The 14,771-nt window shown below is 41.3% G+C and overlaps 1 protein-coding gene across 8 annotated transcripts in view; it reads right to left on the bottom strand.

Annotated features, from left to right (window-relative positions):
- Positions 1–3,758: 3,758 nt before the first annotated feature.
- LOC146367434 (SPRY domain-containing SOCS box protein 4-like) overlaps positions 3,759–14,771 on the bottom strand; it is an 81,353-nt gene continuing 70,340 nt past the window's right edge. For all 8 annotated transcript variants that reach the window (XM_084911298.1, XM_084911302.1, XM_084911297.1 and 5 more), the window contains one exon: positions 3,759–6,263. In XM_084911298.1, coding sequence (XP_084767424.1) covers positions 6,136–6,263 — 128 coding nt within the window. In that variant the 3' untranslated portion in view covers positions 3,759–6,135. The remainder of the gene's footprint in view (positions 6,264–14,771) is intronic.

Raw genomic sequence — 14,771 nt, 5'->3', positions numbered from 1 at the left:
GCAAGGGAGATGCTGCCCCACACCGTCACACTTCCTCCACCGAAGGTGTTAACCTATTCTCTTCTCCACCTTTTAACCTTATCACCCAACTATTGTAGGCAGAATCTGGACTCCTTACTGAATATAACATTGGCTGTGTGAAGTTTGTTCCAGAGCTTCTTCGTAGAGAGCCGTCGGTCATATTGTCCCACAAACCTTGACTGCAAATCAGTGGCAGACTGCCCATTCGGTCTTCTTAGGACGCCCACTCTGCAGCCCGTCTCTGACATCGCCCATTATATGGAACTCCTTCTTCAATCTGGAGATGGTACTTGGGCTCACTCCAAATAACACTGCTCAAAGTTGGCCTATTTTGCAGGCTCTATCCAGATCAGTCAAACGTGGCATGCTTAGAGGAGACAACAACTGACTGCTGTAGCAGGGTCCATGCTCACAGATGCTGACTAAAAGGTGCTAATCAGATGCCTGATAGTCAGCCCCGGGCGGGAACCAGAAGCTCAAAACAAGGTTCAGCAGCAGAATAGGCTGTTTGGCAGAGAAGATTTGGCAAGTTTTTCATGGGTGCAACCTGCATACTCAACTCTGCTGCTCAACAAATGTGGGACCATTTAAGTGAAATAAACAGGCTTTGGAACAGAATATGATTTATTGCAAAGAAGCATTGCTACAACAAAGAAATAATCGCCCAAATACAAATTTCCTTACTTTTTGTGTTAGGCTCACACATGCTAACACACATGTGTTGGCATGTGTGAGCCTAAACTAAACCATATTTAACTTCCGTCATTGGCGCTTTGATGTCTCATAAGCATCCTAAAATGACTCTTAATTTGAAGTTTGCAAGAAGTGTTCAGAAGCCTCAGCGTGTGGTCAGTCAGTGGTGATCCCACAGAGCTTTTCATTGACCGGCACTCATTAAAGCGGATCTATTAAACACTAAGATCTTGTGCATATAAAGAGTTCCAGCTTTGTTCTGGCACGGTGTTCACAGTATTGCTGACTGTTCACTTCTGTACACGCTGGATCCCTGAGGATGAAGAAATGCAATTGACTAATTAGTAGCTTAATGTGCCTTCTTAACTGAAGAGCACCGCATGTTCAATAACACTGTAATGGACCTCAGAGGGGCCAGAATGCAATTAATAGCTATTGATTTTGTTCAGCTCTTTTACTGCAAATATGCGTTGTTGTTTTTTATAGTCTGTAGATCTCTTGATTGGATTTTTCACTGTAAATTAATTTAATGTTGTTGTTCCCCGGCAACCTGGCCAGAGTGGAATTGAATAAGCGATGGATGGATGGATGGATGGATGTTCCCCATATTTATCCAAAGACAACACCATGTTTAGCTTCCTTAGGATATGCTAACACTCATGATCAAGATATACAACTTTAACACTGAGGGATGAAACCAAGTGGACAAAAACTGTCATGCTCTGACACCTAAATCAAACACACCCTCTGGAATGGGTTAGGATATTTAAACACAGGATTAACACAGTTTCATCCTGTTGGACTGTTCCAGCGTTGGCTGGAAAAACTGAGGACATATAGCATGTGTGTGTTTCTGTGCTTTGCCTACTAATTTTCTGATGACTTTTTTTTTCTTGCACAGTACAAGGCACTTACAGACTTGCACGCACATGCACACAGTCCCTCGTATGTGTGCCACACACCATAGCAACACCATCAAGCCTGTTATCAGGCAAAGGGTCCTGTTTCTCATCCCTGTTCTTTTCCTTCGCGTTTCAACCTGTCCCCTTGTTTTGTTTTTTACTTCACTAATGGACCGCTGCGTGTGTGCTGATCTGCTGGGGTAGATGCGAGGCTGCGGTGCAAATGCACGTAATTATTATTCTTCCGGCTAAGAAGTGACATTCTCCTTGCTTTAAGGCAAAGTGGGAGTTTCCTCTTCTCTTTGTCTCTCTGTGTTGAATTTTTTCAGGGCTGGTATGAGCGCACTGAAAAACACTGTAGCGCCACAGCCAAAACAGCCCATTCAGCCCCAGATGGTCACAGTCATAACAGTTTTATGTGATGAGTGCTCTGGCTCGCTCAGCTACATTGGCAACACATAATGTTTGTTTCCCTCAGCACATTTGTTCAGCGAGGTCCCCCCCCCCCTTTTTTTTAATCTAAAAACTGATGACAGGAAAGCAAAATATTGAAGGATGTCGCTGCTGTTTATTCAGATAGCTCTCCACTTTAAACATTTTATCTCCACCCTCTGGTCTTTATTGCCACTCCGGGGCCAAACTATCTAACTCGGGGAGGAAAAAAGGAAGGCGCGTTGTGTCGCGGACCCTTTTCACACCTCTGCTTCCTGCCCAAGTCCCAGAATAGAAAATAACAGCAGCTTTGTTGCCAATTCTCTGCTTTAGTGAGCATGAGGGTCAAATGTTTTGAACAAACTGGATACAGCAGGCACTGTATTCCTCTAAGGTCAGATATTTTATTTTAGTATAAGCTAAAAGGATTTTACTACCGAAGACATGATACTCATGCCTGCCTCTGCTGTGCTCTCCAGATTTTTGTCACACCATACATTTCACTAAGCTGCTTTACTTTTTGCTCGGACACTTGGCGAGAGCAGAGACGTAGAACTGGAGATGTTTATATGAGGTCATTTTCCAAGCTACACAAGTTTGAAATTGTTGTGTGAATTGATCTCGAATGACTTTTGTGTTATTTGAGAGATGCAAGATATTCTTTGGGGGCAGATTGAAGAGAAATATCTAAAAGTAGAAGGAAGGCTTGTTGTCTATAATCCATCATGGAGAAGTGCCTGTTGTTGTAATAACATTGCACATATTTTCTACTTCCATCAAGGAGGTGAGTCTCTCCAGGCCAGTCTAAGTGAGGTTGTGGGATTTACTTTAGTTATTAAAATTATTGATAACTGCAAGGATGCAGTGAATAACAATGTTAACCATCCACCAATTTAAATGTATATATTTTTAAATTAAAGCATTGTTGTCTCTGAATGTAAGATACACACAGAGATGTTTATTTGAATTTACTGTCTCATATTTTTAAAAAAAGATTATCAGATCTGCTGTGGAGTTTGAGCAAGATTTATGCTCATGTGACTCATTAGGCAGATAAAACTGCTGATGGTCTGCCTTCTGTTAGACATAAAGAGTCTGTGAGTGTGTGTTTAAGGATACACAATGTCCTGTTAAACTAAGTGTTGGATCCATCTATGGCAGGATGATGACGCAGGAGCATCATTACATGGTCTGTCTGCTATTGATCTCCAAAACAGTCCCCTGTGTGCTGAGATATGGCGAGGCTGGACCTAACGATGTTTCAGCGGGAGTCTGATTTCAGATTGTGCAGCGGAAATATGACGCCTAAAACCCACAGTGAGCCTCGGTAATGTTTGTGTTTGCGCTCCGGACGTTTTAGGGCATCGGTATCTCTCTCCGGCTGAGCGTGAGCTGTATTTACAGCTGCAGGAGCTGATGAGTACAGCCGTTTACGTCCTCAAGTGGAAACTGCACACTTGACAAGAACTTACAGCTAAATACTTAACAGCCCAATTTTCCCTACCAAAGCCTTGCTTGGGAGATAAAATGCTCCCGGAGATGCAATTAACGATGCTGAAACTGTCGACCCAACGGACTCGCACCTTATTTATTCACCTTTTCTCTTGTAAGATGTGTTTAGGCTGACTTTAGCACTGTAAACGCTCCTGCAGTCTGCTGTTTTCGGGCCTAGTTTACGAGATGAAGAAGTAAAGAAGAGAAACACAGAGATTTAGTTTGAAATTCACTTGGCTTTTATTCACATTTCATGTCTGTTGACATCTCAACTGCACCGTCTGTCCATACATTCGACTACGTACGTGAACAGGTCCTTTCCTCCCCCATCCTAACCTACAGAAACAGGAGGTAAGACCACCGCCATCACAAATAATAATAATATTAATAATAATAAAATAATATTAATAATAATAAAAGCAGCATCGAACAAACAATTTTTAATTTCTATCTCCCTTCATCGTCAGCATCTTTGCATTTAATTTACCTGAATGTAACCATCAATGATCAGTTTAATGAAACAAACAGAACTAGCCTGTTATAAATAAACATCGTCTTCCTACCGTCATCAGTCAGACCCCCACACTCACAATAACAATAATAATATTAATAATAATATTAATGAAGGATATAAACTCAAGAGTAAAAAAAAAAAAATCAAACCAAAAAAAGTGACTTAAGTCTTTAATTGGAAAGAAAATGTGATTGGTCTTCAGTGAGCACGTGTGTGGTTGTGCATTGGTCATCTGCATCCTATTATGAGCCAGCAGCACATCGCCCGCGCTGCTACAGCCTCGAGTCGCGGATCGAGTCGGCTTAGATCCGCCCCTGTCAGTTTGTCGTTCGTGGTCATTAAGACAGTTGTGCGGCGAGCGCGACGGATACCGTCCGCCCGCGGTGAGCTACAGCAGGGTGCTACAAACAGCGGCAGGTGGCGTCTTCGTGCCAACAGCGTGTCCGGCCCGCGACCTGCAGCTCGCAGATACATTCGTGCACTCTGCAGCTTCCTGTGATATACTTTGGTTGTGAGATGACATCGTAATACATGATCTAGTGTCTGGTGAGGAATGGTTCGCAGTGCCGTAAAAAACAAAACAAAGAATCAAAAAGAAAATAAAAAAAAAATTCCAATACTTTACACAACAAGCATGATTAGCCCCTTTCAGACACGCAGAGCAGTTCCACTAAACTAAAAATCTGATGACAGGCTGCTGATTATTGTTGGTGATCGTCAGCTACATCTGCTACAACTGAAAGCCTCATTGCTCCAGAAGTTTGGGAGCTCCATATTCAAACAATCTGCAGTTTGTAGTGAAGTACAGTTAATGAGCTAAATCTGACTTATTAAAGTTGTTTATACATTAAATACCCTTAATTTCTCAGCTTTTGTTCAGGGTGATCACGATGACACTACCAGATTCTGTATGTGAAATATGCAAAATCAAGGGACAAGCTTTTGCTTAGTGGGAGCACTCTGGTTTCAGTTAGTAGTCCACATGTTGTTGGCGTTCTACTGATCAATCACATTAGAGCAAGCTTTGGTTGCAGAGACTTTGCACACAGCAAAGGATGAATCACTTTACTTTTTTATAGCTTTTTGAAAATTCTGCACCATAAACAAAAATCGGCAGAAATCTCAGCCTAAACATCCGTTTGGTTAAATCAGTCGACTAATTCATTGATTTCCACACATACAGGATCATAAACATCCTGTAAAACAAACAGTAGATTAAAATCTGTCATATGTTAAAACATCTTAAAACTGAGTGAGAACTGGTGACTCCCCCGCCTTCAACGTCAATTTTTACTATCGGTGCAAGAGAGCACTTTTGCTTCATAACGTGATGAACATTATGTGTGTGTATAGTTGTTACGAATATCTTTATAAGTCTTCATTTAAAAGGGCCAGAAATGCTACATGTCTGAAAAGGGCTTATCTTTTAACTAATGTCTCCCTGAAGCCAGGACATATCTTTTGGCATACTAACTTTCAAACTGTGCATAGAGCCCATTAGCCACACTTTGATGTGCTCTGTATGCAGTGTGAGCTTTTGGTCGCGGCCCGATGTCAATCTGATAAAAACATTAGTGCTAAAATCCTTTTGGACATCTGGACTCTGCAGCCTGCGCCAGTGGAGATCACGAACACTCTCTATGGGATCCAACAGCAATGATAATGGTCGCTGACTGCACGTCAGAAAGGCCTCCGTGGATGGGTTTAGTGTGCTTTCTCTGTGCTGTTTTTATTCCCGTCACTAGGTGGCGGTGGTCGTCTTACCACCGTCTTTTCGACTGCTTAACCACGCTGTGCCATCTGAGGATGGGCTTTTATTCTGGATGAGTGAGACGCTGATGGGACGCCATCATTAAAAATTTATTTCAAGTTCTGCGCGAATGAAAAAAAGCAGCTCAAAATCCAAAAGAAGCTGGTGCTGTCCTATTCTTTGTTTGACCCCCGTCAGTTCAGACACCATCTTTATATCCATCCTTTTAGAAATCTGCAAGAGCTGTGGCGCTCCCACTGTGGACATGCTTGCATCGATCATCCATCTTCGGACTTCCTTGTATTCCCAGCTGGCTCTACCGATGTCAGTCACTGGTACTGGAGGTAATTTTTTAAGGACTGGGGCAGAGGAAGGCGCTCGATCTCTTGAAGCCGGTCCCGACCCAACGCCACTCTGGCCGCACGCCGACACAGGTCCATCAGAGGAAGAGGCTCAGCTGAGGAGAGGGGAAAACGGAGAGGTTTTGTTTAAAGTTAGAGGAAAGTCAACATATTTGACACAAATAACTGAAAACACGACCTGCACTTAAAAAAGGCCCTTATGACCATCTGCTTGATGTCCACGTTAATATACCTCAGCCATTTTTTCAGGCGTAACACCTCTTTATGTTTGTTAAACATGAATAGATTAGAAAAAGGAGAAATGGGTCATAGAGGGTGACGATGCACACCTTTAAATATTTACACTTTCCACACGCAGGCGCCATCAATGACACCTTAAACGCGCCCACTACTTTAAACCCACTGAAACAGAGACACATGCTTCTCGACTTGCTCTCCCGCTGATTAACAGCACATTTGAAGCAGGCTGCTGGGTTATAAATACACTCTTATCTTGCACAAAGTTCAAACTGGTCCACATCGGTGTGACACTGTTACATCTCGTCTACAGTCAAGGTTCCTGGTCAACCTTTTCTCTGACCTTCAGCTTTAGTTAAGGAGGTAACGGATACTGGAGGCGGCGGTCTGAGCAGTTCGACACAAACACAGCAGAGGACGAGAGGAGACTGTCTGAACTGTGCTGCTGTTGTCTGTTGTCTAAGACACATGAATTATATTTTATATGTGTAATGAACTTGATCACTTTTCGACCTAAAAATATTGGAACTACATAATGATGAGAAATTTCTTAAAAATGAAAAAAACAAACAAACAGATTCTCTAGTTCTACGTTCTCTAAATTCTGTTTTTACTTTATTTTATTACTTTTTGTAAGCATAGAGTAAACACAATATCTCTAGGCTCTGTGATTTCATCTGATTTAAAGAAATCCACAGTACTGTGCAAGTCTTTAGCCACCTCATAATTCTTTATATGTTGCAGGGAAAAACAGGAAACAAGTGCAGTGACTTATTGAAGCACGTGCAAACATATGTGGAAATACAGCACATGAGACAAGTTGTACAATTTGAATGAGTTTGAAAGTCAATATTTAGTACGGCCACCTTTATTCAGTCTGAGCCTTCTTTTAAGTAGTCAGGAATATTTTTCCAGGCTTCTTGAAGGACATTTAAAGCTTTTCTTTGGATGTTGGCTGCCTTTTATTCTGTTTTCTCTCAAGATGATTAGACTCTGATTCAGTCTGGGCTCTAGAGGGAGGACAATCCATTCCATCAATTTTAGGAAAATCCCAACACCACTGGCTGAAATGCAACCATAAACCATGATAGAGCCTCCACCGTGTTTTACAGATGGCAGCGGACCCTTACTGCTGCACCTCTCTTCTGACCTCCTCCATGCAAACTGATGACGATTTGATAACCAGATATTTCAAATTTGGATTCGGTTTCCCTTCCTTAAGAATGGCTTCTTAACAGCCACCTATTATTTCATGTGTTATACATTTCTGGAGACAGGGTCCAGTCTTTTGCACAGGACTGTAGTTTCATGAACTTAGCCTATCAACAGATTTTTAAAAGCTTCTTTTCAATTACAGACGAAAATATTAACCAGGTAACTGATAAAATAACTTATGTGTGAATGTCAATAATGGCTAGTTATATTTAATGTAGTGGTTGATTATTGTTATAAAATAAGTCAAGAATTAAAAAAGAAATATGACATATTAAATGTATTTGCCCCTAGAGATTAACACACAGTGTTGTGAGCTTTTAGCAGCTTCCAGAATATTAACCAATGACCTCGTGTAGAATAAATTATAAGTTGTGTGAGGTGCAGGTAGGATGCAGTTGTTATATCAGTGTGTCATATCATCTCATTTTCAGGTGAGATACGCTGTAATTAGACTGTCAAGCTGTGGGTTCTGCCTGCAGACAAACAATAATTACAGGCTGGTAACTTCTAAATGTTGATACTTAAGCCATTAACAATTGGTAAAAGATTCAAAAGGAATCAAATATACCACAATCATACCCAGGTTAGCTGGCAGTCAGGTAACAACAAAATATTAGTCAGAAATGTCACAACTAAAATTAGAAACTGGGTCACCTGCACCAGTTTACTGAAATGTCCCCATCAGTGAATATCTCCTCTTATTTAAAAGGATCGCTATGTCATGAGCTGGAACAGGAAATGAACCAACAGCTTTTATGGGAATTATTAGAGACAAATGTGACTTCGCTTAACGAAGTCTGACACCTCGACATCACGAAAGCTCTGCAGCTGCAAGCAGCATCTCAGAAGCAGGACATGACTAAAATTAAATTGGAAAAAAAAAATCGAATGCAACTTGGAGGAAAGTTTGACACTCGTGGTTTATGCAATCAAATATAAAATAAGCAATTAAAAAAAAACACACACTGCTGGTTAGCTAAGTGCTAAATATGAACTTTCTAGACTGAATGTTAACAACTTAACCTCACACCCTCCTCCACACGGAGCTAACAGTATCATCAGTGTCAGTTAGTGCTGATGACCATATCTGACTGGCCTAATCATACAGTAGAGCAGAGTGGGGCATGAGTGGGAGGGGGAATTAACTTTGCAGTCAGACAGACGTCCTAAAACTCCTCCACCTGAAGAAACATTAGTCACATAAAACACGGCTTATTGCATTGTGCTGTTAATGCATCCACCTTCCAAAGTAGTAATGCACCCCCACACAGTGACAGCTAATCATCAGTGCACCAACTGGAAGGAAAGGCAGGACCATGAGTCAGAGGAATGGAAATGGAAAAATTAGAAGGGCACTTTAAGACTCGCACCAAATGCCTTAATTCGCACTTTTAAAGTGATCAGGATCCAACATTTATCGGGTTCTTACTTCGCCCCATGCTTCACCTCACCACACGGCTTCGTTTAACTTGGCCTTACGTTTTCTTTTGTTATAATCCACAAAACTGGAAACATCTCCTCCACCAAAGAGAAAAAGGCTTAATTAATACCCGCAATAATTTCAAGCTAAAGTGCAATGCAAAAAAAATTCTGGAGAGACATTAAAGCACTGCTACCCTGCGAGTCTGCCTCTCCCCCTGCTGTTCTTCCTGAAGACAAAAAACACACACGCTGACCTCCCTTGTAAACTCTGGATGCCCTCTACCATCACGTCCTCTGTGGCTGTGCGTGTGCGTGAATGAATATGTTCAAGGTTAAGCCAACAGGGCAGCAGACAGGCCGTCTTCCACACCTTGCTGTGTAACTGTCACATTAATGCCCATCCACACTCGCTCTCAGCAACAGCGTGTTACTTATGCGCAGTCACAATGACGGCGGCGGCGCTGATTTCTACTTTCACCTCTGTTTGACTCTCGACCTCTCTGCCATTATGAGAGCTGCTCGCCTTACAGTAACGGAAGACGCTGTAGACGAGCGCTGTTCTGCGGCGGCATCAGCATCTGATATGATGAGCTGCACACAACTGTTTTGAGTGACATGTACGATTTACATGCACTGATGTTTAATTGATTATTTTCCCTTTTTCTTAATTCATCATTTCAACGTTTTGTTTGTTTTTAACTACAGCTTGTAGCGGCTCAGATTACTGTTTGGGATTTTAATGTATTCACAGTTTGAAAGCTCACAAACAAACACAGAAGTTTCTCAGTAAGCTACCTAAATATAGAGCTATCAGGGATGCTAAGCTGGCTTTACTACCTCACTGGCTGATGACCAGAGACACAGAAAGAGTTTACTGTGATTTGCTTTTTAATTAGTTATTCCCCCAGTCTCTGAGAAGATTTGTCTCATTATTCTATTCCTGCATCAAAGTATTTACTCACTGGGATTCTTTACTGTATTTGCAATGAGCACTTAAGTAAAGGAAATGTCAACAAAACTGTGTTTTAAAGACAAAAACTAACAAAGAGTGAAGCTGCTGGGAAAAAGAACGAAAACGTTTCGAAAACCTTGTGAGACTTTATATAAATATGGCTTAAAATATTATCCAGTGAAACTAATGAAATCTAATCTGATCAGGTATGTTTGAGGTTTCTTGCACTGAGTTAAACATCGGCGTGCGATGCTCACACTGTCTAATGAGTTCAGAAGTGTGTATCTGACAAATCCTCTGTGACATGTGCTGTTTTGTTGCTAAGAAAACAGGCGGCTAGTGTATTTATGCGTTACGGCGAATTAGTGGATGGATACAGATAAAGCATCTTGGATATGTGAGCGTTACGTAACGCAGTCACGTATATATGCAACCTCCTGTCTTGTCATCGTTACTGTCGTCATCTTTATGGAGACTCCACTTTGTCCCGGATAAGATTAATCCCATAAACGTACGTGATATCAACGCCTTATATTCTTCTGCGTTCCTTCACCTGAAATTGAAGCTGGCTCGATCTGCATCCCAGCATTTGTTCTGCCAGCAAAAACCTATTTGGGTATTCGAGTCATCTTAAGGCGCGAAAGACTGGATCTGAAAATGTCAAAGAGACAGTGTGTGTCTCTGTGTGTTTGTGTGTGTGGGATCTGCACCTTCACTTATCAAAGGCAGCAATTTTACACCACATCCAATTAATTTGTACATGCTTGTAGGCTTGTTTATTGCAGTTTCAGTTACGACGCAACAGCACTGTTGCTTGCTCACGGAGGGAGCCCCTGTCAGCTGTACCTTTCCTCTTTCCTGAAGACTTAAAATAATCAGACAAAGAAGTAAATATTCACTGGTTGTGCCATTAATTTTTTTCTGCTACAACAGAGACTTAGTTAAATAACAAGCGGAAATCAAAGCACCTCGAGGAGGAGTCATTTTTACTTCAATAAACTGAAGGATCCAACACTGCACTGCTTCGGCCTTATATGTAGCCGTTACGCATGATGGATTATTAATTCCTTTGCAATGAAGCCTAAAGATTGGCAGTGAATCAGGTGAATGATAACCATGGTGCATTAAAATGCCTTACAGCTACAGAACATCCTAGAAAGTCTTTTTATTTTATTATTTTTCTATGTTTGGTCTTTATTAATGACAGGACAGTTTCAGAGCAGGTAGGAAAGGTAAGAAAGCAAACAAATGGCCCAGGGTCCAATTGGGATTTTCCAACAGCCTTGCAGCACACAGGTGAATCAGGTGAGCTACACTGGTGCCTGAGGAGGCTTTTAGACAGAAACAACTTGAAAGCAGTAACAATTTATTTATTTTTTAAGCACTCCAGTAGGTAAATGTATTTGTATCATTAGCATTCATATCACACTGGTATTTGACACTCTTATATAATCTTTTACAGTGTATGAGGTATTTATAGGCCAATAAATCAAAGGTGTGGGCTCAATAGGAGATATAACACAGGTGCCTGCTCATATTATTATGCTTGCTCTAGGTGGTTGTGCGGCTGCTATTTACTATAAGCTGAAAAAAAAAAAAAAAAGCCACATAAATCATTAGACGCCCTCCAGATGTGTATAATAGCCTTGTATTGCATTACAGAAGTAATTAGTTTGGCTTAATAACTTCAGTGGGAAAGCTTAGTGTAGTAATGACAAGATTTCATTCTAAATGACACATTTTCCATCGTGTTTTATCCTATAAGCTTCTCCTCAAGTGTTTAGAGAAGCTCATAAGGAGATTCAGTGCAGACAGTGAGTAGTAGGTAATTTCCCTCTGTGTCATTACACAAGAAGAATCACGCTTTGAAACGCTGCAGGAGTGAATATCATCGCTAAATATTGCCAATATATCACCTGAAGTCCAATTACATCGGAAAAGTGATTTCCTTCAGCGATCTGCTTTCCAAACACAGACTGCGTGCGCTGGGAATCAAACCCGCAACCTTTCAGCTGCTTTTACTTCCTCCACAATCTCATCTATTTTCTACCAAGATGTCAAACCTCGTTGAACATTCAGCGAGATGGTTTACTGATGAAAGTAACTAGACGATATCAGATTGATGCGACATGTGACGCGACCCCAGCCAGTCTGGAACTTGTTCCCTGATTAGACATTTTATATGGATATGAATGGAGACCCTGGGTCTGATGCGATGGGAACAAGCAGTAATAGGGGCACACAGTGGGACATGGCGCCTGTAATGAGATGCGGCGCACAGCGACGGAGAGCAGAATTTATTGTCTGTAGAAAATGATAATAGGAGAGAGGGTGAAAATGGCAACAGCAGCATTACTTTTATGATGGATGTAAAAACTGACCTGAGGGGACGAGCAGATGCTGAATAAATTCTGACAGACAGATGAATGCTGAAAAGCTCGGAAAAAAGGGTCTAAGGCAGGAGGAAATACTTTTCAGTATTGTGTCTCAGGGAAAAAAACACCACGGTGACCTGCAGCTGCTGTCTATTTTTTTTGTTTTTTGGTGAAACCTTTTGAATATATTTCTGGTAACAAAGCTTTAACACTCCGTTTGGGCGTTTCTCACAGTTTTAGCTGTCTCACATTTGAGAGCCCGCTCTGAAGGAAATGGCATCATCGACTACCTACACAGCTTTGTAACGCCTACAAGTGCTGACAGAAAATGAAAAAACTTCCAACATTACATTTAACATCTGGGTGGAAAAGTTTGCTTATATTGCCCTCTGACTGGAATCCAGCAAGCAAGTTTAGCTTGTTAATACTGATTAATGGATGTTTTAAATGTTATTGTGCATGTAAAACCAACAAATATCTGCTTGGATGATATGGCAGATATGTCTGTATCATGCTAGTTTGTCTTAAAGCTTTTGTTAGCCTAACACTGCAATAACAAGATGCTGTCATCACACAGACCCACATAAACCACTATGCTTTTCAGTAAGGAAACCAACAGGATGCAGCTTTTGTGTTACATTACTTCACCACGTACTGAGTCATCTCAGTCCCCTTTCTGTCCTCATGGGTTGTGGTAAAGCAGCACACAAGGGCCACAAAGGTCTTATCCATTTGAATTCCAGGCACTCATCTGAGAACCTTCATCAATTTCTCAAGTCTAACGGGGAGTTCCAGCCGAGGTGCGACCACACTTTGGCTCCTCTGAGCGTAAAGTCCTCGACTCGATTCATACCTCGGCTCATGCGACCCTTAACGAATCATGAGGGGAAATATGGTTCTGCAGAGTTGTAGCTTTTTTTACTGTCACGGTGTTAAGTACGTCAAGGTTTTCATCAACGGCCGCTTTTTCTTGCTGACAAAAACAACAACTGAATAAAAACTGAATAAATGCACGAGCACAAACTATGATAATATGTACAGATACTTTTGTCGAGTAATAAAAATTAGATGGAAGTGTTTTGGAGAGATCATGTCAAAGCTATGCAGAAAAGTGGGACAAGTCTTGAGTTTTAAAGTCATCCAATCAGAAGTGCTCTCTTTTTGCAGTAAGGTTGGATGTGCTTCATTTGATCTGCCACTGAGAAACGGGGTAGGAGGCTGGGCACAACTAGCTGCCTGCTTCTCGTGAAAATGCGACGAAATGTCAACACTTGTTGGGAGGAACAGAAGGGTCGACATGTGGACACAATTTGCATTTGATAAACAGGAAAATAAATCTGTGTGTACACTGCAAATCTCTACACTTTATATTTTAGTCCACTGAATCAACTTTAGATACGGTCTACTATAATCTTCTGATATGTAGTCGATTTAAACTAAAAGAATTTCGCTCTCTAAATTATGACTAAAACTAAATGACATTTTAGACTGTGACTCACACCGAATCAGTTTTCTGTCAAAATTAACACCGCTGTTACAAACAACTGGTCTGTGGGCTTCCTGCTTGTGTTGTTGTTGGTCATTTTCCAGATGCAGAGAAGAGTAAAGTGATAACATACAAAGAGCTGTGGTGGACCCGAGAGTTAAAAACAGTGAAAATGATCCACTGCAGTCACCATCTGTGCTTCTCATGATATATTTTTAAAAATGTTACTTCACACTTTTCCTGTTCATGGTGAACTCTTGGTGTTGTTCCCTTTCCGTCACTTTTCAACAGTGTTCAACCTGAACTGAACTGAACAAGACTCTTGGATGAGAGGTGAAACACCTTCATGAAGACGTACATTTGCCTTCAGTTTAAACACTTATTACTACCATGGCTCAAAGACGACACAGTCGCTCAGTTGAGTGCTGTTTCCAATAGTTTGGACGGCAGTGCGGTGACATCACTTCATGTGATTTGAATGTTGATAAAGAGGAATTAGAGAGTGCTGAAACAGCTTGGACTCAGAAGCAGCTACAGTAGTAGCTCTGGCTCCTCAGCAGGTTAAACACCAGTGCGTACGTTTAAACTGAAGTGATATAAGAAACCACTGAAGGTATGAGCGCTGGCTGCGTTTATACTTGCGCGATGCAGTAAATGCACTGCTCTGCTATCATGAGTGAAACTGAGAAGAAGCTTCTTTTACTGAAACGCAGGAAACACAGAAGACTTCTTGAGTTCATGCATGTACTGTCAGAGCTGTGAACACTGGCTATTGCATTAGCAAGATAAGCAAGCTTTACACTTTAAACCCTATTACTTTTTATCGCACAGAGGTTTAACTAGGTGCTAATCAACACAACATATATATATACTTAGATTTCTGGGAGGTTGCATCTCAGGAGTGTTAAGGAGCACT

The sequence above is a fragment of the Perissodus microlepis genome, chromosome 18, assembly GCF_051167445.1.
Source record: "Perissodus microlepis isolate ML-2025 ecotype Zambia chromosome 18, ASM5116744v1, whole genome shotgun sequence".
Classification (NCBI taxonomy): domain Eukaryota; kingdom Metazoa; phylum Chordata; class Actinopteri; order Cichliformes; family Cichlidae; genus Perissodus; species Perissodus microlepis.
Note: the sequence above shows the minus strand (reverse complement) of the source record. Positions and strands in the feature narration are given on the sequence as shown.